Source organism: Fomitiporia mediterranea, assembly GCF_000271605.1.
Source record: "Fomitiporia mediterranea MF3/22 unplaced genomic scaffold FOMMEscaffold_1, whole genome shotgun sequence".
In the NCBI taxonomy this organism is placed as follows: domain Eukaryota; kingdom Fungi; phylum Basidiomycota; class Agaricomycetes; order Hymenochaetales; family Hymenochaetaceae; genus Fomitiporia; species Fomitiporia mediterranea.
In genome coordinates, this window is record NW_006760386.1 from 2,053,519 (window position 1) to 2,078,397 (window position 24,879).

At 45.8% G+C, this 24,879-nt stretch overlaps 7 protein-coding genes across 7 annotated transcripts; 4 read left to right on the plus strand and 3 right to left on the minus strand.

Moving 5' to 3' along the window:
- Positions 1-2,228: 2,228 nt before the first annotated feature.
- FOMMEDRAFT_144035 (phosphatases II) lies at positions 2,229-5,563 on the minus strand (the record flags this gene model as incomplete). The annotated part of the gene is made up of 9 exons (XM_007261663.1): positions 2,229-2,500; positions 2,560-3,160; positions 3,237-3,703; positions 3,826-3,912; positions 4,866-4,883; positions 5,094-5,097; positions 5,373-5,395; positions 5,464-5,496; positions 5,557-5,563. 8 exons carry the CDS (start codon positions 5,561-5,563, stop codon positions 2,612-2,614), a joined length of 1,188 nt encoding a protein of 395 aa, XP_007261725.1. The 3' UTR covers positions 2,229-2,500; positions 2,560-2,611.
- Positions 5,564-5,865: 302 nt separating this feature from the next.
- Positions 5,866-8,255, plus strand: FOMMEDRAFT_16379 (uncharacterized protein). Its single transcript, XM_007261664.1, has 8 exons — positions 5,866-6,594; positions 6,750-6,794; positions 6,853-7,245; positions 7,315-7,333; positions 7,413-7,630; positions 7,692-7,877; positions 7,938-7,962; positions 8,015-8,255. The coding sequence occupies exon 1, from the start codon at positions 5,988-5,990 to the stop codon at positions 6,162-6,164; it is 177 nt and encodes a 58-aa protein (XP_007261726.1). The 5' UTR covers positions 5,866-5,987; the 3' UTR covers positions 6,165-6,594; positions 6,750-6,794; positions 6,853-7,245; positions 7,315-7,333; positions 7,413-7,630; positions 7,692-7,877; positions 7,938-7,962; positions 8,015-8,255.
- A 1,302-nt stretch (positions 8,256-9,557) lies between these two features.
- On the plus strand, positions 9,558-12,005 carry FOMMEDRAFT_16382 (uncharacterized protein). Its single transcript, XM_007261665.1, has 2 exons — positions 9,558-10,208; positions 10,264-12,005. Exons 1-2 carry the CDS (start codon positions 9,603-9,605, stop codon positions 11,584-11,586), a joined length of 1,929 nt encoding a protein of 642 aa, XP_007261727.1. The 5' UTR covers positions 9,558-9,602; the 3' UTR covers positions 11,587-12,005.
- A 502-nt stretch (positions 12,006-12,507) lies between these two features.
- Positions 12,508-14,497, plus strand: FOMMEDRAFT_164655 (uncharacterized protein; the record flags this gene model as incomplete). Its single annotated transcript, XM_007261666.1, has 2 exons — positions 12,508-13,636; positions 13,692-14,497. 2 exons carry the CDS (start codon positions 12,508-12,510, stop codon positions 14,021-14,023), a joined length of 1,461 nt encoding a protein of 486 aa, XP_007261728.1. The 3' UTR covers positions 14,024-14,497.
- A 1,888-nt stretch (positions 14,498-16,385) lies between these two features.
- Positions 16,386-17,751, minus strand: FOMMEDRAFT_164656 (uncharacterized protein). Its single transcript, XM_007261667.1, has 4 exons — positions 17,638-17,751; positions 17,030-17,584; positions 16,561-16,967; positions 16,386-16,510 (listed from the first exon to the last, which is right to left on the minus strand). Exons 1-4 carry the CDS (start codon positions 17,638-17,640, stop codon positions 16,426-16,428), a joined length of 1,050 nt encoding a protein of 349 aa, XP_007261729.1. The 5' UTR covers positions 17,641-17,751; the 3' UTR covers positions 16,386-16,425.
- A 96-nt stretch (positions 17,752-17,847) lies between these two features.
- FOMMEDRAFT_144038 (uncharacterized protein) lies at positions 17,848-19,521 on the plus strand (the record flags this gene model as incomplete). Its single annotated transcript, XM_007261668.1, has 2 exons — positions 17,848-18,080; positions 18,152-19,521. A coding segment is annotated over exon 2 (1,230 nt), but the record flags the coding sequence as incomplete, so codon positions are not given.
- A 421-nt stretch (positions 19,522-19,942) lies between these two features.
- Positions 19,943-24,837, minus strand: FOMMEDRAFT_116207 (phosphoglycerate kinase). The gene is made up of 18 exons (XM_007261669.1): positions 24,689-24,837; positions 24,586-24,631; positions 23,935-24,527; positions 23,412-23,873; positions 23,022-23,352; positions 22,568-22,963; positions 22,134-22,507; positions 21,902-22,073; positions 21,842-21,848; positions 21,726-21,792; positions 21,574-21,671; positions 21,435-21,514; positions 21,330-21,373; positions 21,201-21,274; positions 20,812-21,149; positions 20,722-20,757; positions 20,584-20,664; positions 19,943-20,524 (listed from the first exon to the last, which is right to left on the minus strand). The coding sequence occupies exons 1-5, from the start codon at positions 24,800-24,802 to the stop codon at positions 23,314-23,316; spliced, it is 1,254 nt and encodes a 417-aa protein (XP_007261731.1). The 5' UTR covers positions 24,803-24,837; the 3' UTR covers positions 19,943-20,524; positions 20,584-20,664; positions 20,722-20,757; positions 20,812-21,149; positions 21,201-21,274; positions 21,330-21,373; positions 21,435-21,514; positions 21,574-21,671; positions 21,726-21,792; positions 21,842-21,848; positions 21,902-22,073; positions 22,134-22,507; positions 22,568-22,963; positions 23,022-23,313.
- Positions 24,838-24,879: the final 42 nt, after the last annotated feature.

Consider the following 24,879-nt stretch of genomic DNA (forward strand, 5'->3'; position numbering starts at 1 on the left):
AATGCCTTCATTACGCATAGGCTATTGGTCAACTAGAATAGAACGCGGATAATGCATCACGACGTAATGTGGTATTCCGAGAACTAGAGATGCAGAGGAGGAAATATTGACCTATCAGGTAAACAGCTCCACTGTGGTGAAATGCTTCCAGCAAAGAACGAAAGGTAGGCAAAAGCTTTATAGTGATCGTTATCTGGAATGCTTTCAACAGTCCCACAGATTGAGATTGGCGTGTAGCCTTTGTCAACAACGTTACTCCCATACTTTGCTGGAATCGTGGATGATTGATAATGGGCTTGTACATGGAAATCGGAAGCATACATGTTGCTATAACCACCATCTTTGAATTTATGTAGCTTTGACTGAAGATAATTTCTAAAACCATATCCACTTGAGTACAGCTTATTGTAAATACCATGAATAATCGAGTGTACAAGATGGAGAACCCAAGGATTTGTAATTGTGTAAAATACATTATTTCTTATTCATTATTTACTTTATAGTACAATAATTTTAAAATTACTGTTAGTACTAGAGTAACTCTGTAAAATTGTTCACCAAAGAATTAATGACCTATCAGATAAAAGTTCCATTATTGTAAAATACCTCTAATAAACAGAAGTTATACAAAACCATTAGTAATACATTATTGTCTTACTTATTAAATTGACCTGTAAATATTTGTAGACTGTAATTATAATTAATCCTAAATTCTGCCAGAATTGTGGATACTTTAAAGTTTGTAATGTAACTGAATATAGAGACTGGAAGCACATATATTACTATAGCTACCTTAAATTTGACTCAACCATCTTTGAATTTACACAGTTATTATTAGAAGTAATTGTAAAAACTATGTCAAGTTAAGTGTAGATTGTAATAATTATATGAGTAATTAAGTTTACAAGTGGAAAATTTACAGACATTATAAAATAGGCTACTTTCTATTTTTTTAATATTTCATTAGTATAATATTTTAAAAAATGATTAGAGAGTACAAAGCTACAGAATTATTTAACAATTATATCTGTTTTAAGACTTTTGTAATTAGTTTAAATCTTAAAAATACTCTAAACTCTGTATACAATTATTATATGTGTTTATTAATTCTTAAAGTGTTTCTAATATAAGTAAGCTAATTCTGAAAATTTACATAACAAAATTATAAATTAGATTACTACTATTTAAAGTATAGTATATACAATATAGAGTTAAAAGGGTATAAAACTCATTAATAATACACTATTATTATGTACACTTTTACTAGCTCTCTTACTTTCTATAAATAATAATATGATACTATAAATAAGAAGAAGAAAAAAGAGAGTAAAACAGTAAAGTAATAAAAAAAGATAAAAGAAATAATATCTAGTCTGTCAGACTAAGCTCTCTAAATTAAGAAATAGTCTAAGTTAAGATAGAGAAAAGAAAAAAGATTTAGACTAAGTTAATAAGTATATATGTAAATTATAAATAAATGTACAATAATAATAATAAATGAAAGAGATAGTAGATAGTAAAGTTAGACTCAGAACAGAAATCTATACTCTCTTACATTCTACTAGAATAATACATACTTTATAATATACTTGTATATAAAGACTGAAAGCACATATATTACTGTAACTACTTTAAATTTAACTTAATTGTTTTTGAATTTTTGTACTTAGTTGAAAATAATTATAAATGAACTATTAGAAGTAGTATGAGTAATTAAGCTTATATGATAGAACATTCCAATTACTATTTATTTTGACAGAATAATATCTTCTATTGAAAAACTACTATAGACTGTTTTAAGAGTTTTAAAATTAGTCTATACTTAACAATATTAAAACTCTGTGTAGTACAATTATCATGTGTGTTCATTTTATCTAGACGTGTGTTCAATAGGTACTACTATCCACTCATTGTTGTTGTCCTTGTAGTGGTAGCAAGCCATTAGCTGCTGATTTGATCCAACTGAACAGATCTGAGTACAGAAATAAATGTGTTCATCCATGTCATATACTTATAAACCACCACAGTTTAAGATCTAGTATACAATATAGAGAAGAAGAGATGGCGAATTTATCAATGATATACTACTACTATGTACACTTTCACTTAAATTCCAGCTTCACAGTACACACAAAAGGCAAAAAAAGCAAAAAAAAAGACAATAAAAGTCCAGTCGGACTGAGCCCTCTGAGCCGAGTCCAGTGAGAAGAGTCCAAGTGAAGAGGGAAGAGATAGAGATCTAGGCCGGGTCGATAGGGATATGGTAATAGGTGGATATGTACAATGACGGAGAACTAGATGGGAGAGGGAATACTTAGAGAGTTGATGACAAAGCTAGACTCGGAACGGAAATGTATGCTCCCGATCCGAGGGTACGTTCTAGGATCCAATATAGAGTGCGTAGATTTACGGGGTAACAGTAGATGATGGCAAGAGAAAAGACTTTGGATGCCAGGTGTTCATGGCGAGGGCACGGCGGGGACGGAGTTTGAGATAGGCCCTGTTGAATGATTTAGACGGTGAACAACAAAATTGAACACAGTGAAGTGAAGGACGTACCAAAAGAAAAGCACAAGACATAATAATAACTCAGTGCGGTGCGGCTAGCCGCTCACAAACCTCTCTTCCCATCCCTAGTCTCCTCTTGCTGCTTGTTCTCTTCAGCCGCAATTAGCATCTTGTTGAAGTGCCTCACAAATTCCGCCTGCGCACCCGTCTCGGGGGAACACGGAAAGCGAGCATGTTTCTCAACGGTTGCCCATTGCTGTGCAATAACGTTTAACGCCTCTTCACCATCCTTACACCTTCCACTCTGAACTAACCAGCATCCTACGACCGTCCCTGTCCGCCCAATACCACCACGACAGTGAATTGCAGCAATTCTCCCTCGTTTTTCACAATTATGCAAAACAGTGAGTATTCGCGCGAGGAATGCCGGAGAACAAGGTAGGGAACGGTCCGGGATGGGGAAGCGGTAGTATTCGATCGTGTGTGTTTCGCTGGGTGAGAGGCCGCAGGAGTGTGCACGGACTGGGAGAAGTTGGGAGTAACCCAAGAGTTCTCCTGAAACGGTTAAGTCGATGAAGGTCCGTACACCTGCGGCGAGGAGTGCGTCGAGCTTGGGACGGATTGTCCCTGGGGCCCAAGGATATTCACAGGCCTGCGGACGCAAGATTAGCAAGAATCCGAACTTGATGGAGATAATGATTGAAAGTAGGGTAATACAAAATACGGACCACAAGATAGGGTGTAGCCCAATAGCTATTTGGTAAAGGTCGACGAAGAGCACCGTAGTGCGGGATATGCCTCGGCAGGGGTGCTTGTAAGTTAGACATGTTCGTCGTCTTTGTTACTTGAGCCTCGAGCTGGGCTTGAGTTTGATGCGCCTGGACCTGTTGCTGCACTTCTACGTTCGCCATGATTTCAGACGTATTTGTATTTGTAGATTTGGTCGTTCGAGAGGAAGAATGTGAATATGAGTTCGTAGCAGTAGATGAGGAGGACGAGGTCGTTGTCTGGAAGAAAGATGAGGCATTTCGGGTCAGACTACGAGATGCTTTAAAGACGGAAGCAGTCCGGGACGCGACAGCTGCAGCAGCGGATGCTGGCATCATTCGAACACGCTCTTTCACTCTTTCTCCGCTACACGTTATATATCTCTTGGCGCTCCAAACGTTTTGTCGTGTGCAGTATTTGACGCAGACTAGACGGAGCCACAGGAGAGCGCAGCAGAGAGAAGGATAGGAAGAAGCGGCAGCATAATTGGGGATGTGGGGAGGGAAGGCGCAGATTGAGTGGGGACGCGGAAGTAGTAGGATGACTTACAGTTAAAAGCTGCGCGGAATGGATGGGGATCCGTCCACTGTGTCCTCAATATTGCAGGCAGGCAGTCTAACCAATCTGCTCTCTGCTCTGACGCACAGCACAGTCACATCAAAGTTTGAGTTAAATCGTAAGGTCACAGTCACGTGGAGTCACATCAGCCGCCTACTCAACTTGCAATCGACGAGGAGACGCTCCAGAATCAGATAGGATAATGACGAGGGGATAGAGGATGGTAGTAGTCCGAGGGATAGTGTAAGGGAAAGCGCCGCGGGCTTTATCTAGTGCTTGCTGCCAAGCACCAGTGGCTCCTCTATATACCTGGGCCCGCCTCGCCTCACCCTCGCGACGAACAGTCGGACACTGTGCTGTGTGTGCTGTGCTTTATCAATGTGCAACGTGCACCCTCGGAGATCCCGACTTTCTCGTCCATTCCATCCCGGCACGGCGCCATCCAATTCATTTCTCATCTCAATTCAATTCGAAATCAGACAACAAGGCTGTCTGGCCCTTCGCAAGCTGTGCATTATCTCTTCGTCTCGCCTGAGGTGCAAGGCACCTTGGTCGTCGAGACGACAAAGCATTTCTTTTCTCTCGTTTCTCCCCTGCCTCCCCGTACATTTGATGCATATTTTTCTTGCGTTTTGTCTCAGATGTAGATTAGCAGGTGAAGTATCGGCCAATCTCGTGTGCTTATTTTAGAATGGGAAACTTCAGCGTTCTGCGGCGCTGGCATCTCGGACCGGCTGCGAAGAATTACGAGTTGGTGCGTATGGTACGGTGGTACCTCACCTTCGTGGCTTCTTTGGAGCTCAAAGGTACATAGTAGGATATGAACGTGCCTTCTAATCTGCGTCAGTCAGGCGTACAATGCACAAAGCGCGTGTTTGCTCTTCCGAAATTTGTTATACATGCAACAATCTATGCATGTGCTAGGAGAAATTGCGCCGAGATTCAATACTGATTGACCGCTATCGGATCGAGTTCGGAGAACATCCAAACGTCTTTATAGAGCCCAATAGGTCAAACACTTGTTCACTAACGATGATCGTATGCACAGACTGTGTATAGATTTAAATATGATGTAGTGGGTTAGACATAATCGTTCTAATCAAACACTCTATCAGTACGTAGTGGAAGCTCACTACTTCACTGCTGTTAAACTACACTTTTCTCTTTCTTTTTCTTAAAAATCCTCTATACTCAGTACTGTAAGTTACTGTAATAATTGGCCAGAATTTGGATTTATGGTGCATTCTGTAGAAACTTACTGATCTAAGTAAGAAAATAAGTATTTTAGCAACTATATTCATGCACTTAATATAAATTCATTTCTCTTAATTCTCAAAATAAACAATATTATTAGAATAATCTATAGAAAGCTAAAATCTTGATAGTTAAATATTACAGTAACACAAGCTTTAGTATAAACTAGTTATAATAAGTTCAGTATATATATTAACTTATTATATATAAAGTAATACTTATATTTAATAATATGATAATTATTATAAATCTCTTGTATAATTATGATTTCCTTCACAACTTACAATTGTTATTGTTTTCCTTGATACTATATTATCAGCATTTATTAGTTATACTTTAGCACAAAATAAGTGTGGTTGGAATTGAACAACTCACCTTGTAATACACCAGATTGTGCATAAGGAATTACTATATACAATCAGTCATACACAGAACCTCCACACTAAGAGAATGTGATATTAAACTTACTTGACATCTAACTGATACTATATATACTAAGATAATATGTTCCTGACATTGTACAGTAAATTGTGTGTGAATTCTAACCACACCATGTTATTTGAGACAATCTAGACTGATTCAACACATTTCTATCTTATTTTGACCCTATGTCAAGTCTTTTAATTAATTATTTAAAATTTTGTACAGATACATGTAAGACAAGGTACAGAGTCAGATTACAGTGTAAGTCAGAGTGTTTAAACAAAACAACATAATAATGATTCAACATAATACAGAAACAATCGTTATATTCCTTTGCTGGTACAAACCCGGAAGATGGTGTTGCTGGACAAGTGTATCCATTCCGTGCTGACCTCACGCAGAGAGGTACCCCTCCACTACGCCGGCCAGATTTCGATTCAACGCTTTAGACGCGTGAAGAAACGTTGAAGGACGAAATGTTGGTGATGATCAAGGCTGAGATTTCCATGGATTCGGGAGATGGGAGTCGAAATGTTCCTATCGGCATCGCCGTACGAAGACTTCCTGAGTCTCTGTTGCACAAGAAGTCCAAAGAGGTTTGCAGTAGGTGTACACAAGGTTATGGGCACGCGCACCCACTTGTCCTTACGTGATAACTACCATTCCCTTCCAAACCAAACATAGCCTATGAACTTATAGTAAGTAGTGAACGAGGAAACTAGCGCAGAGTTCTCCGCATAATCAATTTTGCTGAAGTTGTCGATCCACAACAGAAGGATAGTGTTGTAAAACGTCATTGATAAATGTCTAACAAGATTTCAGCAACAACCGTGTTTTAACATGTAGATTAACCGTGGACCGGGTATACGTGTGCTCCGATACTTCTTTTCTCCATGTGCTTGTAGGCGATGCGCTTCTCTTCGAGTATTCATTACACCGGGCAGAGAAGGAGGGTGGTTTTGGAATAAAGTTTGGCGCATCCCTATGTCGGGTATTCTTCTGCATTTATGTTGCTCAAAAGTCTAGAGATCGTTCGACATGGAGCGTATACAAATCTTCCAGTTATGTCGTAAGTTTCTCATTCTGCACCAAGGTTGATGAGCATTCCAACAAGACAAGTAGAAGAACATGGTCCGGATGTATCGATCAATCGCCGCATGTCCGTAACATTGGCGCAAAACATAAATTATAAAATTCGTTATCAAGATTGAGAACTTTATCAATTCTTCTCAACGTACCATTGCAGCCCCAGAACGGTGATAATGACGATATGTTTGGCGGCACTCAAAAATGCCAAATGGCTTAGCTCGTAAATCAGTCTTCGAAACCTGTATAACTCACAAGTGAACCGTCCCTATGGCGGTTCTTTCTATGCTGAACCGAACAACCATGCAACTAATGATTCTTCTTTCGTTCCATACTCAACCGCAAATTCCGCCGAACAAGAGACAAGACCGCCCTGGTTTTTTTGCTGAACCCGATTTTCGGCGACGCCGTCGAATTTTTCATCTTACGGAAGCTGAATTGGACCAGCGCATCAGCGTAAGGTACGACGAGGCGATGAGGATCGGGGTACTATGGAAGATAGCACCGTCACATCCGCCTTGTGTCTTGATCACAGTATGTTCTATAATTCACACTCGTGTCAGCCTCATGTCTGTATGAAATGATCGGAAGAGCAAAGTTCTAAAGCCGGAAGTCGGATACGAGGTAACCTTACGACAAGAAGTATAGCTGTGGGAAGAATTCATGAGGCGAGAATCCTAGAATCAGGGGAGGAGAGGGCGGAGGAGGTTTATTTACGCGAAGACGGGGCCGGAATCTTTTCAGGGGGCATAGGCGGGATGTCGAAGGTCACGTTCAGGACAAGAGAGGAAATGAAAGACACGGTGACCGCTCACAGAAAACCTGTCAATGCAGCTACTCCACACTCGAATAGTAAGGATCGCCAGAATATTTGCTTCCTAGAAAATGCCGGCACTATCTCATATTGAAATTGTCCCGGCGGGAGAGAACTGCAAGTTCTGTGAACAAGCGGGAGTCCGTCTTAACAGCGACAGAAGCTTCTGAGATGACGTTTTCCAACACAGCGAGTACGCGTACACATAAGCGAGTTATTCTGCATCCGAGAGGTAAATTAGCGTTTTTGAGAATTCGAAACCTTCTTTTCATCGTCACACCTTGTTTTGTTATTAGGAACGACAGACCCCATTCTCCAAGAGTATTGCTGGCAGATGTTAAAGCATGCGATGAGAAAAATATGCAAGATGACATGGAGATCCAAAGTGAGCGCAGACTGTTTAGCTACCCGCAAAGCCCGATCGGAGACGCCACTGAAGGTGAAAGGCTCTCACCAGCCGATCTATCTGTGCACCGAATGGGAATCATTCCTCACGCTCTGCCAACCCACGTCCGAAGGCACGCACCGTTTGTTTTCCCTTTATTTCCTTTCTGCGCCGGTATGAACATCTCTGTGGTTCTTCCGCAGGAGACGAAGACGCACCCTAGGTTCTTGAAAGATATTCTTTGACGGCCACGCTGTCCCGTCGAATGATAGACATCCATGGGAGATGATTGTGATAAGCACGAATATTTCGGACACACGATCTGTACCAGTCTTCGGGCCCGGGCATGTAGGGCATTAAGAGTCCTTAACATAGTTTGCAGACTTTGACTGCTTTTGTAGGCACCTTGTTCCTTCTTTTCATGTGTGTGCAATTGATGCTAAAGAAAGGAGACAGAGGCCCAAGAGTGATGTGGTCTTCCATTAGGAGAAGTTGGTGGGAATACGCGTCACATGTGCGTTCGAATTCTCGTCACACACATTCATACACGGCGCTGCTGTTGCTATTCACTTGACTAGACAACCTATCTATGTATCATCTCATCGCCATGCCACTGGCTACGCAACATACGCTGCCGGGGCCAGAAATTCAAAGCACATGAAGGAAGAACTCTGTTTTCCGTCATTTCTAAAGCCTCTTTCGTTCTCAGGTGACTGGACCTCATGTCATCCTCATGTCAAAGCTCTCTCGTATTCTCGACTTCTTATGAAGAAGAAGCAATAAGCCTATGTGGCGGTCGAAACATACCAGTTTAGCTTCGGTCCTAGCGGGCATCTCTCTCTTCTAAGAAGTCTTCTGGGTAAACTCGTCCGGTTCCCGCACGAGGCGATGACGGTCCCTGGTGTTTAATTTAGCAAACACTACAAGAACCTCCCTGGATTTCGTTGCTAGCTTGACTGTGTTTGTCGTTCTTTTGCAGCGTGAGTACGCATAATATGGTTGCTGATGACGAACCCGTATGAGGAAATATAAAAGGCTCTTCACTTGCGAGCCCGTAGACGGAACGTGTCTCTTGCTGACTTTTAAGCCCTCGTGAGCGCTTGCTTGCTAGCTTGAGCAGGGCTCTTGACAAGATAACAACTGCGATACCCTTCTTCTTTCTGAGGTGCAAAGTCCCTCTATCTCCACTAACGAACTTTTACGACGCTTGCTATGACTTCCAACAACACAGCACCGACACCTGTCTGGAACAAGTTCCACTCTTCTCGGCCGGTACCTAAGCCAATTTCCACAAGATCTAACCTTGTAAGTAACAATACTGCATCAGTGATTTTCGCTTTGTAAATGACAATGCTCGGAAAGCCTCCTAGACCCGCTACTTCACCTGCCCTCCCAACACCCCCAGAGACGGCACAGGTCCGCTGTGATAAGCGTGGCCTTAACGAATTAGAATCCGTCCCAGTTTCTCCCAGATCAGACCATCGCTGGTCAGAAGTTGTTCCGCCATCGACTGCGCTGACTTTTGCTGCAGTATGGGATCCAGAGGACGGCTTGGTTACGTTTGGCGGCGCATCCCTCAGCACTTCTGAAAACGGAGGCTGCAACGTTTCTCCGGAGGATGCCGATACGCGCTCTCAAGTGCTGACTGTTGACTTTCTTACGTTTGGAAGCTCGCCAGACACTGGCAAAGAAAGTTTACCATACCCTTATTCGCAATCACGCTTCGCCGCTAGTGAGATTTCCACCCAGCGGTTTCCCGTATCTCCGACGCGTCGCAGCTCCGCAGGAACCGGGCTGGCCCTTGACATGCCTTTTCGTGCAATATACGAGAAGGATGGGCATACACAACGAGGCGAGGCGCATCGTCTGGAGCCATCGACTGCTAAATCTGGGAGATCGCTTCGGGCACGTGTCAATCATCACCACTCCTCGTCGCACGATTCAACCGCGTCAAATAGCCTTGTAGCCTTCGGCGCCGGTATCTATAACCGTTTCCGTCGCGTCGCAACACCGAGGCAAGGCCATTCCCGAGCAGAGCGGTATTCCTTCCTGCGACGCACTGCTGCCGCCAAGGAGATCGGAAGCTCTTTGGAATATGGAGAAAACGATGGAGCGGCCCAGACGCGTGCTGGCGGTTCTCACATGGAGACACCACCGTCGCCACCACCAAAGTCTGCAGGTTTGCGCAGTATATTTGCTCGTTCAATCTGGCTTCGCGGCGGAGTTGAAGCTGGACGCGACGAAGGAATCGTTTACAGACCGCCGATCGAGGATGATCATGACGGGATTACCCTCGATACTGGTTTTGATCATATCGACGTAGATGATGACTTGGACGATGCTTGGCTCAGGCGGCATGACAGTGGATACGAGGAGCTTAGTGCGGCGCTAAATCGCGACGTCAACCAACTCGTAAGCATTGCTTTCCCTTTATGCGGTTGCAAGATATAAACTGAAGCAATTGTAGAAATCAACATTCTCCTGGACCACGACGTCTACCTCGCGTTACATAGATGTTGCAGACTATTTCGACGCAGATTCCGACACAGACTCGACCGTTTCTAGCCTTGGTGTACCCCTCGCATCGACTGTTTCTCCCTTCCACTCACAGCAGGAGAATTCGATTTCTGCTCATGCGCATGAAGGCGATTGTGACTCGGCGTGGCTTCCTGTTGATCCTCCGACTCCGCGGGCCGGGACTTACGTCCTTCCGTACCAGAGACCTCATCGCAAACTCTTCAGGAAGGACTCAAAGACGCAGATCGCCGTTCCTCCTGCAATGAAAATGGCATCGCATTCAAGGGCCTCTAAAGCCAACGAGGATCAGCACCATAATCCAGCCTGCCTGCAGTGCCACCTCCAAAATGGGTGTGCAGATCCGGAAGTAACACAGCATGTGACAACTTCGAAAGGGAAGGGCAGAGCAAATTCCCAGTCAGGCCTTTCCGACTCAATACGGAATACGGTCAGCTTTGGTCGACCGGCAGCCGTACGCTCTTCTTCCTCCCCGGCCTCCCTGCCGTTTCCGCATACCCGATCCCGATCGCTTCCAGGTTCGGGAGCTGCGACACCTGCAGAGGTGTTGTCTCGTGCCTCATACAACCACGAGTGGGCATATCCTGTCTCTTCACGCCCCATTTCTCATACTCGCTCTCCTTCTTCCCCTCAACCTGGATCATCAGCGTTCACCATGTCTATGCAACGATCTACAACTCCGACTCGGATGTGCCAACACGTATCGGACATGCGAGACGTTTTACGCGGCGTACAAAGCGGAATCCGTCCATCGACGCCTATTCCTGGTATGCCGCCTGTTCCACCTAAGAACCGACCGCCTCCCACGTCGTTCCGTCCTGTTTCGGCTGGTGGACGTGAAAGAGGGCGCTCACGTACACCAATGTCTTCCGCCGCTTTCTCACAAGCACGCTTCTCGGGACTTGCTCATCCTCTCACCCGCTCGCAAAGCCATAGAATGTCCGTGGAACCCACGTCGAGCTTGCGGTCACGCACACGAAGCTTGGAAAGTCTGCGAGGCACTGCTCAGGCCCTTGCTTCAGCATCTACTGCTCCTTTACGAAATTTGTGGCGTGCTCGATCGTTCATCCGTCACTCGCATAATGGGCAGTCCGGGAGATCTGCAACTGATGCTAATGATGACGAAGATGGTGTTTGGGTTTGTGTAGATATCAAACCTCCGGTCGATAAGGCGAAGTCGTCTCTTTCCTCTGAAGGGCCGGGCACTTGCCCTGGCGCGAGTGGATTTGCTAGTCCTACAGAGTCACCCATTTAACGAATGACAGCCTACACGCTATTAGCAAGAACAAATTCTCTTCACCAGTTTCTTACTATTTCGTATGCGATACGGCTTGTTTTGGACAATTTTTCGTTCTCATCGAACTTTCTTTTAACCCACTTCGATGCTGGGGCCTTCCTTGATTTCGTGTTTCTTCCTCTCCGCCTAGAATTCTCATTCTTTGCATGCCTCCTGGCTTTTCCTCTTCTCTCTCCCTTTGGTCTGGATGTATATGACATGCTCGAGATCTGTTGACCTTTGGACGCTCTGGTAACGTCCTTTGGTAATGATAGCCATGACTCTGTGACGTTATTCATGCCTTGTATGTACACTAGATAGACGCTCAGTTCCACAATCACCATCGCTTCCTGTACGTCAGGTCCGACGTCGGATCGGTTATTAATTGTATTTTCAGTTCAGTAATGACACGCTGGATCCGGAGTCGGCATTCAAACGAGTGAGCTAGGAATGCAGCACTGACTTAGCGCTGTTGTAAGCATCCAGACAGCGGTGCTCTCGGAGCCCGGCGGGTAATGCAAGTCATTAGGTGTCAGGCTTTTTATAAGTCAAGTCAAGTTATTTTGCATGAGTTCAGCGTCGCAGACTGTTCAGTTACAGTTAAGGACATGGTGTAGCCGCCAGTCGATCAGTCGAAATTCTGCTCTCGGGTGTTGATCCAGGCAGGACAGGTGCGAGATTAATTTATGGAATTTATCCCGAGTTGTCCGCTGTTGCCGCTGTGGAGGCCGAGGCCCGAGTTAAATAAATATAAACTCTATCTGCAAGAATGGCAATACGTCACATGACCATCTACCGACCTGTAAGTCGGGGACATCACGGCGAGTTACCTCTTTCTCTCCAGCGACTACCTCGGATTCATTCTCCCCATTCTCCCTCTCTTTCTCTTGTGCGACCTCCATGCGCCCGTCTACTGCGATAGCGAAGCGAAAATGCTTGGTTCTTACGAAGAAAATAGCGAGCGTTTTTTCCTGGCGCGCGCGTCCACATGATCAAAACCAGAAAACGCCCTCGCCGCCTACCAGCGCGACCGGGTCATTTACTGCGCGAATACCTCCAGAGCTTTGGCTCATTATCTTCCGAGAGGCGACACTTATTCCGCTGGATGATACGTCACAGGAAGTCTCCTTCCTGGAGCGCGAGCAGTCTACTGCACGTCAGTTCGATGCGTACCGTGATAATATCCGAGTAAAACTGAACCTAGCATATGTTTGTCGTCGATGGAATGCTCTCATGCGAGAGTTTTTGTACGAATTCATTTGGATTGGTCGAAAAACTCAGGCGAAGGCCTTGGCTTACACTCTGTCGTCTGAGGAGGCGAGGGGCTCGCCTGTGTCGAGTGGGTGGTATATCCGTCGTCTGCATATCGAGACGTCGACACTCGACCCCTGTGCGCCGATCGATGTCCGTGACATTCTGGATCATGCGACAAACCTCGTTGTGTACACGGACCAGCATTCGGTCAAGCAAAACGTGTTTGCGCCAGACCCGGATGACTGCTCTACTCAGGCAATCTTCTCACTGTTGGCACAGAGCAGCAAAGATCTTCGCCGAGTCTCATGGAAAAATGATGATGAGACGCCATTGTACATCCAGATGTCGGCATTATTATATCGACCGAGTGCCATCGAATACCTAGAGATCACATCAGGCTCCCCTGATCGCGCCGTATATACAACACCTGTCCAGTTTCCTGCGATCGAGCTTCCGGCATTGCGTTCGCTCAAATTGGAGGTGGACGACTTCTCCTTCTCTATTTTGGCTGCTTGGAAAGTGCCACAGTTGCGAAACCTTTCTGTCGTCTCGTGTGAATTCAACTACCGCGGCGTTGGATTTTCTTCCTTTTTCCAAATGCATGGATCGTCGTTGCGGCAGCTTGAGCTTGGCCACTCTTCGTCTCTCATCGAATCCCATGTCCTCAACCTCGCGCACCCTGAATTGCAATTGGCGAAGTGGTGTCCTAATCTCCGCGAGTTTATCTGTAGTGCGGACGCTGAGTGGCACTGGCAAACGCCGGACTGGATACCACGTAAGTGCAATGCGCGAAGGCTTGCTCTAGCATTTGCTGATATTTTTACGCATAGCGCACGTCTTACTACCCACTCATCCGAGGATCGAGTTCATCGGTATCCGCGGTATTGACAAACGCCTCGCGGAATGCGAGGAAACGTTCATGTTGCTCGAGCAACTCCTTTCTCTGCAGCGTGCCTTGTTCCCGAATTTGCGCTTCATACGTGACCTCAGCCCGGAAAGTCACGCACTTCGTACACACCGTCCTAGTGTTCGTATTGCGTCGTTCTGGTCACGCTTACTCAAATCTTGTCAAGAGCAAGGTGTATGGCTCGAGGACCTCCATGGCGTAAACATCACAAATCGTGCGCTGAAGCGTGCGAGCCTCGACCTATGGTCCCACTAGGTGATATTTGCGTTCTTCTCTTTTCCCTAACGTTATCTTGCATTGCTTTGTGAATACGCATAAAAACCCCGCATTCTTCACTTCCTCTCTTGTCCTCCTCCAGCGTTGTTATCTATAGCATGTATTGCGTATTTGCTTTCGGCTCTCCTTTCCCCTTACGACTCATCCAATTTCCAAGACGATACCCTTACATCCTTAGCTGTCTTGTACCCTGGAAGTGGCGTTCTAGCTTCTCGGGCCTCGGCTGGCCTTCTTTTGCATAACATTGTCTCACAACCGCGCATCCAACCTTGTACACTCACATGTCTTCTTGTGCAATTCTCATGACCCTATACCCGTTGTCTCCCCGCGGACACCACTTCGCATTCATATTTAAAGTCTCCACGAACCTCTTCCGTAAACTTAACGCATTGGCACCAATCCACATTCCTCATTCGCGCTACCGTCTGAGCGTTTCTGCATGCTGCTCCTAGACCCCATTTCTCCTTGCAGTGTAGCATTGTTTCCGCTAGGTTTCTTTCTTGGGCACTCAGCTTCCGTCTGATTTTCTTCTCTTTCCCCTTCTTCTCCGCATATACAGACTATTATTCCTGTCTTCTTTTCTCTCTTAAACATATAGAATGTCAGAAGTGCAATCATATATATATACTAACGTGTAGAAATAGCAACGAATTGCAATGTGTAGCTGTCCGTCCGGACAAAGAGTGGAGCAACACTGTGTTCGGGATGATGGTTCTAAGATTCCCGCTTTTACCGGTCATTGGTTGACGCTGGATAGAAGATGAAGAATATGATGAAGAATATGATGAAGAATATGCTGTGCGAGGGCTGGGATACATGATTTACAAGAAATATCAGAACACGATTGAAGGTTGAAAAACACCCGAGCATACTAATGCTTATATCAATCAAACCATGGCCCGCATAGATGATAGATCCTACAACCCAAGTGGCATAATGACACTTTATCCCTCGACATCGTTGACTGTCTGATCGGTTGATTGATCGAAATGAAGGGCTAAGCGTCTAGAAGATTGACGGATTTGCGACACGATCTCGAGACGTATTCATCATCAAGGAGTCGGTAATGAATCATCTCAAACACTTCGGTCATCAGTAGAGAGTAAGATGGTCTGTGCCTCGGCCCTCTACTGTTCATCAGCTGTTCATCATCCTTATAGCTTCCGCACAGTATTAGTATTCGTAGATAGACTTAGTATCATCGCGGCGACCTCATGAGCCGTCTGGCATTCCCGAGATGAAGAGAGGGGCTGGAGGTATCTTGGTGATATGATTGCTAGCACGTATTACTGTAATTGGCGAATCGGCGAAGGCTGTCGGAAACTTGACTGCGGAAGATGTACACAGTCATAAATGGGTGCGAAGTGAAGGCGGTGGGGTTGCAAGTGGTGAGGACATTGAGTTCGCCGAGTTTGTTAAAAGTATCTATCTCACTTTGGATTGACCCTCTAAAAGAGGTGCTAGTTCTTTATACTTCTGCAACCTGACTTTTCCTTTATCATGTTTATAGAGAGCACGTGGACAATCTGCATGTTATTACGCAAAGTAAGATAAACAAAATAGCTTTCCGAGGAATATTTACAAGAGCAGAATTGCTCACAAAAATTCGAAGTATAAGATCAGTGCCCATAGAGACTACACTTGTGAAGAGAGTAAACAAAAGTAGAATCTACTATCATTAGAAAGTAAGTTTGCATTAATGGATGCTGTGAAACAAGGCCTCCAAAGTCATAATGACTAGACTATAAAGTATATTGATTTAATATATGTGTTCTTCTAAAATTGCTAATTTCATAATGATCACATACTATCTTTATAACTCCCATTCCCAAAGGACTCAAATGTTTCTAGACAATACACTGTATATCTGATCTCTTATTTGGAAACCAAATATTGTTTGCTATTTGAAACGAATTAAGCCGTTTTACATGCCGTAGCTATTTTAACAAGACTTGATTTATAAGACGAAAGTCTGGTCCTTTACTTATTGCATGAAGTAAAGCAGGTATGTTATATTTAACACCTCAACACCTAATCCGAGAAAAATGTATCTGTGGCACAACAACTGCACTACGTCACTTCCTACAAGCCATGTCAGTCTATGAATTTCGAGAGCATCCTTTTACAGTAATGCAGCATTCCCTTCGTCCGTTACAGACCTGAGACCTCGACAAGGCAGTCGTTCCTCTTCAAAAAGTATGACCCTTGTGCTGTACCGCATCCAAGGCGCCAGTAGTGACTTTGGACGAAAGTTAGACTACTCCTTCAACTTCCGGGAGCTGGAGGATGCAGAAAAATTGTCGACCAATGTTCTAGAACATAACATTCATTAACTAAAATACATCCATTATGAACAGAGGGGTGAGCAGTGGGCAGCTGGCTTAGTTAGGGTCTGAATCCCATAAATCTTCGTCATCGGACGGAAGCCCGCAGTTTCCGAACCCGGATCCTTTGAGGATATGATGTCTGCAGTGGATGGTCAGCTAATTGCATTTGAGCAATCGTATAAGACGCACTTAGTTAATAGGTCGTTTACGCCAGCGGGGCCCGCTTCCCAGTCAACGCGGACCCATGTATGCACCAATTCACCATCACAATATGCAAGGAGGGTAGGTAATACATCAAGGTCGACGTCGGCATCCTGATTGTAATCCTCATCTTCATCCACTTCATCGAACGCATCCGAGGTGTTGTCCTTCTCGTCGTACGCATATGGGTCATCCTCATCATCTGCTTCGGTAATCCGATTTCGTGAGGCGCGTAAGTTCGATCGGGTATTTGAACTGGATATCGTTCGAGACATGGTAGAGGATGATGAAGCAAAACCAAGAACGGATGCTCTCGCGCGGAGAAATTTAGTGTCCGGGTTTGTACGAGCAAGTTGCGAGAGTTCAGTGTCTAAATCATGACATCGGTCAAGGGACTATAACAGAATACGTGAGCAGGGAATGGATTGATTTGAAGAAAACAACAATGGAAACGCACCGGATCGTACAGGTGTACTACGACCCAGGTCCCAGGCGCTTCCTTCTCCACCGCCGACACGAAATTCTTGACACCGACCTCTCTCAAATGGCCAAATCTCGGTTTGCCTCTCCCAGTGATTCCAGCGTTTACATCCTTAGGGGCTCCTTCTAACATCATCTTTTCTAGTTCCCTTTCACGCTCCTCTTCGAGATACGTCTTTCCGCCGAGATTCATCCGCTCCATCCGAGCATTCATAGCGGCAATTCCTTGCGTACGCTTTTCGCGTTCGCGAGCTTGTGCCTCCGCGCGATCACGGATGACGCCCTTCACACCTGTACGACCAGGTCCCATGCCGATTGAGCCATCTGGAGCGTCTTGAGATGGGGAGCTGATAATCTTGGATATCTGTCTTTCATGTTCGGCATCAGAGGAGTAGTCTACATCTTTCGCGTCTTCTGCGTTTGGCCAGTTTGAAAGGGGTTCGCGATCTGGGGATGGCGTGCGCTCGGGTGAGGAAGAGCGGGAGTTATTAAAGAGCTTGCCGGAAAGCACCAGTTCGTCCAAGTCCGCGTACTTTCTCGACCTTCATCAGAATCCATATATTCACTGATGGGTACGTCACTCACCATTGTTAAAGAAAGCACGGTACAAGTGGGAAGGTATAGTATGAGGCGACTGGACTGGAGTCACTGGACACTAGAGTACTGTTAGTTTACTAGTCACATGACGAGTGCAGGATGAAAATCATGATCAGGAAGCCTGAGGAAGGCAAATGCCTCCCTTAGTCTCTTCTATTTCTTCTCCAATCCAAGGCGAATACTCAATGCTAATACGGTGCGCGTACGTGGGTGTGGCGTGCATGCGTGGCGTGTGCCGAAGGTCGAGCAAAGCCATCTCTATGGTAATGTAGCTTTGTCTCAATGATTGATGCATTCAGACGCTAGTTACTAGAAGCGGTCTCTCCCTGATCCTCTGGCTGCGTACGTATAAAAGATATACGCGTCTTTATACAGTACATTGAACAAACAATAGGTAACCCGGGAAGGGTAGGGCTATAAAATTTTATCTGGTAAGCATAACCGTGCTTTAAGAAATTTGCCTGGCATACTATTTCCTAAGGCTTGCTCTTGGGGTGATTAGTTGGTCACTTGAATCCGTTGACGCCACTTGACAAGGCTGTGACTAAACTCGCCTTGGCCCTGGAGGCATCAAAGGACCCCTCTAAGCGCGATATCTTGGCATTCCCTCTTATAATTTAGCAGAAGGTCGCACTCTTTGTATGAATGCAATGCCACTTCAAGGTCGAAAAGGTTCCGAGTCTCTGTCTTCAAACAGGTCAAGACGCGCAAAAACAGGCGACACTGACTCCCACCGCCGCAGCGATGCAGGCAAAAGCAACACGTCCTCGCAACAGAGCGGACAGGCGCATAGACATGCGAATGGTGGTAAAAAACAAATTACTGTTAAAAGCACTAAAGCAAGCAGGAGGGTGACGTTGAAGACTGGGACGAGTGGGGAAGATCCCGGACCACGGGCGAGCTCGAAGTCAAGTCGTGATTCAGTTACATCAAAGGGAACCGCTGAAACAACCAAGCATAGCGTTGACAATAGAAAACTGCGAACAACTGACAGCCACATTACTAAGAGTGGTAGAAAAGCAAGCCATTCAAAGAAACCAAGGAAACGCACGAAACCTTTCAGGCTGACTGTCGGCGGGAAAATTGATGCAAGGCACACTGGGCATTGGGACTTACTTACAGCACAGCTAGCAATTGCTATTGCCAATGTGTATGAGTCTTTGTCCCAGGAAACAGCCCGAACAGCTTCGCCAAGTCGAACCAGAGAAGTTGCACAACAAGCCCTTAGATCAGATGCTTTTGGGATTTATACTTGGATCGTTGCCATAGTCAAGTTTGGCGACAACCCCGGACTCGAGGTTGACCTTGTAGTCGACACTGGCTCCGGACTTACTCATGTTGACGAGAAGCTCATTCGTGACTGTTGTGACGATTCGCTCAAACAAAGCAAGATTCAGCCCGAACGGTACGTGAAAGAAATTTTTGGGACAGATCCCGTCTCAACAGAAGGTCCACTTTATAAAACGACAATCACTGTGGGAAATACTAAGAGGGTTGAAATCAAGGAGCAAATGTTCTTCGTCGCTAAGAATGCAAAATACAACGGTGTGCTTGGTCTGGGTCCCCGCAGTCTTACAAAGGGAACCATTGTTGACCATCCTGAAGAGACGGTACCTACAGTGCTGGAAAATCTGATGGGACATGACGACTTGGACAAGGGCGTATTAGGTTTACATATTTTGCCGTTTCCAACAGGAGGGGATGGTGCATCTTTCACAGGATATTTAGATTTCGGAGGAGTCGATGAAAGTTCATTCACACAAAACATGGTCTACATGGATATGACTGATACCGGACTGACCGCGGACTACTATGGTCTTGAAGCAAAACTGACATATGGCGACAGTGGACTTTATATTATTGGGTCAAGGGGTAAGTCTAATTCAGTCCCAGGAGTTATCGATTCCGGAGCGCTGGGAATACAACTCCTCAAAGCGACATTCGAGAAGCTGGTTTTAGCTATGTTGCAAACTGATGTCATCGTTGAGGCACCTGGTCAAGGAGGATCAAGTAATTATTGGACAATCAAGGAAGAGCACCTTCTGAACTTGCAAGACATGACGTTTCACTTTCTGGACAAGTGCACGGGAAAATGGACCAAGTTCACTATTCCCGCACACGGGCTAGTCTTTCCACCAGAAATTAGAGAAGTCATGGGCGTGAAGGAAGGATGGCTAGCCCTTACCATCCGGGAGTGTCCGATACAGTTTGAACTGCTACTAGGAACCTCATTTTGTAAGTGATAGGTCATTCTATCGTCCTCTTTCTAATCTGATATTCGGTAACTTGAAAGTACAAAGGTTCTATGCAATGTTCGACATTTTAAACAGGGTAATAGGCATTGCTCAGACGAGGTACACGAGCTACATGAGCACAGACCTCATTGAGATGTACGCCAGACTCTTAAGTCAAAAAGCAAATGCCTGTCAAATCACCAGTCCCGAGTCAACAAGTGGATCTCGTTCTTGAAGTGGCACAATAGATATCATGTATCCGGCATGATTTGCGAGTTCTGTGGTGTGGAACTGCCGCAAACACGTGTTGTACTTGTCTGCTATGAGTACAATGTCACGGTATCGTAGGAAATTTACACATTGAATGGTGGATGCCTACATCCTAAGGATTCGTTCTTCTCTCACGACATCATGACCCAAATTGCTAGACCCCGGTAGGATTCGTGAGTATATTGTCAGTTGTACAAGATTAACTCTCAATGAGGAGTTTGGAGTGTTCATAAGAATATGCGCAGTCTATATGGCATCAGGTCAAAGTGTATGCGTTTTAGCTTTTGCAATAATCATACTGCGTATCTTCGATGACAGCTTTGCATTCCGATCTTTATATGCGTCTCAGGAGCGATTAAGGCAACACTGTGCTCTAGCGCTTAATGTGTTTAATATCCCTCAGAATTTATTATAAAGAGAAAAGGTCATACAGATTGGCTCCGTAAGTTAAACTAGAGACACTGGGAGTAGTACGCGTTTGCAACTGTGCAAGTGTAGGGTGATGCACAAGCTAGAAGCAAAGCACACGTGAATACCAGGCCAGAATAAACTGAAAAGCAGCACTCACTCGTCGGCCCCGTATAGCCGATACCTCCGCATTGAGCTGCAGAAAACCATTCAGTTCAAAGCATTAAATAGCGTAAGTTTATTGACTTACCCCAGTGGGCGGCAGTACCCGACGATGGAGACGATGGAGTGCCTGTAGAAACCGGTGCACTGCTGGATGGCGAAGCCGGGATGGACGACGGGCCCGAGCCGCTTCCAGGAGTCAAATTGCTCAGCCCGAACCAGTTAAGAACATCGTTCGCCTGCTCTGGGACAGTGTGACCAACACCCTGAGCAAGGATAGCCTGGACGTTCGGACCGAAGGATGCCCTCGAGTAACCGGGAAGAGGGTCATTGGTGGTGTTGGACGTCGGAGTCTGGCTGACACCAAAGACATTCGTCCATTGCTTAATGTCCTCCCAGAAGTTCTGAGGATAGAGGGTCGTGTCGCTGAAATAACATGAGCTCAATAAACCATCATACTTTACACAAATTCCTTACACGGTTCCATGCCAGAACTGGAATTTCGGACGAGGTCCCGTGTAACCAGGATAGGCATTTCTGACAAGATCGCCCTAAAAATGGTCGATAAGGATGGATGCGAAGAAAATCGATACACAGGATGCTCACCCATTGCTCTGGTGTCATAATGAGCTCACCAAGTGCGCATTGCGCTGCCAATTATTCAAAAAAAATGTTAGAGGTCTTGGCTAACAAAGTTGGCAGACAACTCACAGTTCCACATATCTGGGCCCGCGAAGCATCCGAATGGGACACCAGAGAATGCAGAGCCGGCTTGGAAGACGTCTGGGTATCTATTTGACGATGGATTAGGTCAAAATGGAGAAAAACGACTTCCTTGACTGTCACTCACGCTCCCATCAGGACGTTCGTCATCATTGCTCCAGAGCTCGTTCCGGTTGCAAAGACGCGGCTGACATCAACGCCGTAATTTTGAATCGCATAACGGACCTTGTCGATCAGTCAATTTCGAGAGATCAATATCGGAGCAGCTGGAGCACCTACTTGAGATACAATTCCCAGGGAATCTCCTCCAGCATTGTGACTCAAGGTCTGTGGCGTGTGGACATCCCTGAATTGAGGATTAGTTGGTTTGAACACTGGAATTCTAGTAAACATACCAGCATCCTGGAAGGATAGTCGGTCAGACCAAAACAAACACTAAAAAGAAAATGTCATACCTCCCGAGTCAGGCGCGTTCGGGTAGATCACAATGAAGCCGTGAGTGTCCGCAAGATTAGCATATTGCGTCCCTTGGAAGTATGCCTGCGCAGTTCCAGTGCAATAGTGCATAGCAACGATAAGTGGTGGCGGCGAGGCGAGCTTCGCCGGCTTGTAAACGAACATCCCGACCTGTTCGTATTAGAGCATAAGATCGAAATTCGTAGACTACATGGAGGGAGTTATACATACATTTGTAGGGTTTTGGCCGAAGTTCGTTACTTGCACAAGCTGACCCTGTGCAGCGAATGCACCAACAGCAGACAGGAGGACGGTAGCAAGAGTCTTGACAAACATTTTCAAACCGGGGTACGGAGAAGTCCACAGGGCTAGCACGTCCAGTTGTGCGCCTTAAATACGCGAAGGAAGGCATATTTTCGGAGCGAAAAAACGCGGCCACTTGAAGATCCTTGAGGTGTTGGTCATATGGTGTGCGGCCCGCGCGGTCTCGTCAGTGTACGAGACACCTGACGACAGTACATTGGTTCATGAATACTTCCGTATCGACAAAGAGTAGTATCCGGAGAGTCGGTCGGCACGTTCTCGGTAAAAAAATCCCCGGGGACCTAGGCAATGAAGAACAATTTCATTTACGCGCGAAGAAGAATAGAAACAAGCCACAATACATTCTTAAATTGGGCGATCGGATTCTTTGAAAGAGACGTGGCAGTAAGTTGTCTTGTCGCATGTTCTACATGTGGATTGAATCGATTTCACGAGATCAGGATAGACTGGCGGTAGCTTCTCTCCAATGTGGCCATTATAGTCGCGCGGAAAAGCGAGAGAAGTAACTGGTAAAGCCGATATTCTTCACTAGTGCATCGACTGCAAATAGAAAATACTGATCAGGACTTTTACTCGCTAGGTACAAATCGTCAACGAGAGATGTTCGCGGTTTTCTCGGATGCACTTGTGTACTGGGCAGCCAGTCATCGTGCAAGGTGCAGTCAGGATATGACCTGAACCGTGGCAGGGTTTCTATCAAATCAATAGAGTCGTATGCTTTACGTCATTGCAGTCGTCTGTCGATTCAATTCAGCATTATCCGGGCTGTCTGAATGATGCTACATAAGTACATACCGGCGGTGTGAAATAGGCGCAATGAAGTATTAATAATAAGGTCGTGAAGTGGGCTCTTAAATTTTCAGGATACGCAACACTGTAGTTATCATGGAGCTACCCGAATTGGCAATGACGAAGTTTCATGGCGTACATAATAAGCATACAGACGTCTTCACCAAATTTGCCAGACGGATTCTAAGTTGTGCTACTGTACAGCAATTTTTATGTGCCTATAATGTTTACTACCAGCTTTCTCCATGAGAGTTTACAGAGTAAAAAAGGGGTTCACCACCGTCGCGGGCGTACAAATTTACTCCTTGTTACTGAGAGCGGCAACACCGGGAAGTGTCTGTGCAAACATGAAAAGTGTTAGCCTGGACCTAATGTGAATACTTGATATGGATGTACCTTGCCCTCGAGTAGTTCAAGAGATGCCCCACCACCAGTGCTAACATGGCTCAGCTTGTCTTCCTCACCCTGTTGTGCAACGAGTGTTGCAGTGTCCCCACCGCCGACTATAACAACATTTCCACTCTGCGCAGCTTTGATATTTGCAGCAAGCAGCGCTTTTGAGCCCCCAGAAAACTTCTCGAACTCAAACACGCCGGGAGGGCCGTTCCAGAGGATGGTCTTCGCGCTTAGAACGGTCAGTTCGAAAAGTTCTCGGCTCTTCTCACCGCAATCGAGACCCATCCAGTCGTCCGGAATGCCACTTTCGTCTGTCGCGGTGCCTGTATTTGCGTCCTTGTTGAAGTCATCCGCCGTGATGTAGTCGACGGGGAAGACAAGCTCGACTTCGTTCTTCTTCGCCTTCTCAACGAGTTCGGCAACTTTCTGTGAACCGGCCTCATCAAATAAAGATTTTCCGATCTGCAGCACGGCCGTAAAATATAAACTCAAGCGCGTGATCAGCGTAACTGGAAAGACGCACATTTACACCATTGAGAGTCTTCTTGAAAGTGAATGCCATTCCGCCACAAATGATGAGTTTGTTGACCTTGTCGAGCAGGTTATCAATCAGCTGAATCTTATCGGATACCTTCGCACCACCAAGAATTGCAAGGAATGGCCTCTCAGGGTGTTCGAGAGCTTTTGCGAAGTAATCAAGTTCTTTCTTCATGAGGAATCCAGCAGCACGCTGATCGAGCTTGACGCCAACCATACTAGCGTGTGCACGGTGCGCAGTGCCAAACGCGTCGTTGACGTAGACATCACCAAGCTTCGTCAAGCCCGCACAGAATTCTTCAACAGCTTGCTTGTCTGCCTTCTTCTTTGTCCCGTCCTTCTGTTTAGCCGAGCCTTCTTCCTCGATGTGGAAGCGTAGGTTCTCGAGGAGAATAACAGAGCCCTCAGGTGCGGACGCAACAGTCTGTTCCACCTCTGGACCGACACAGTCTTTGGTAAAGATAACAGGTTTTCCGAGGCGTTGTTCTAGTTCCTTCGCCACAGGTTCCAGAGAGTATTTCGGATTGACTTGGCCGTCTGGGCGTCCGAGGTGCGACATCAAGATAACTGCGCGAGCTCCTACAGGCACGCGTTAGACCTTATGTCGACAATATCCAACGGAGCTGAGCTTTCCCACCATTATTTATTGCGTGTTCTATCGTCGGGAGGGCTGCGACGATACGCTGTATTCAATCTCGTTAGATCTAGACGATGAACACATGACAAGCGAGAGGACGAACTGCGGGGTTTGTGATTTTGCCGTCCTGCATGGGGACATTGAAGTCAACACGAATGAGGACCCTCTTTCCCGAGAGATCGAGGTCAGTGATTGAGAGTTTGTTCGAGAGAGACATTGTGGATGGTGGACGAACGGAGGAAAGGTTGGGGTGGATGTATGCGCTGACGTCGAGAGTTAAATGCGCGATGGTCG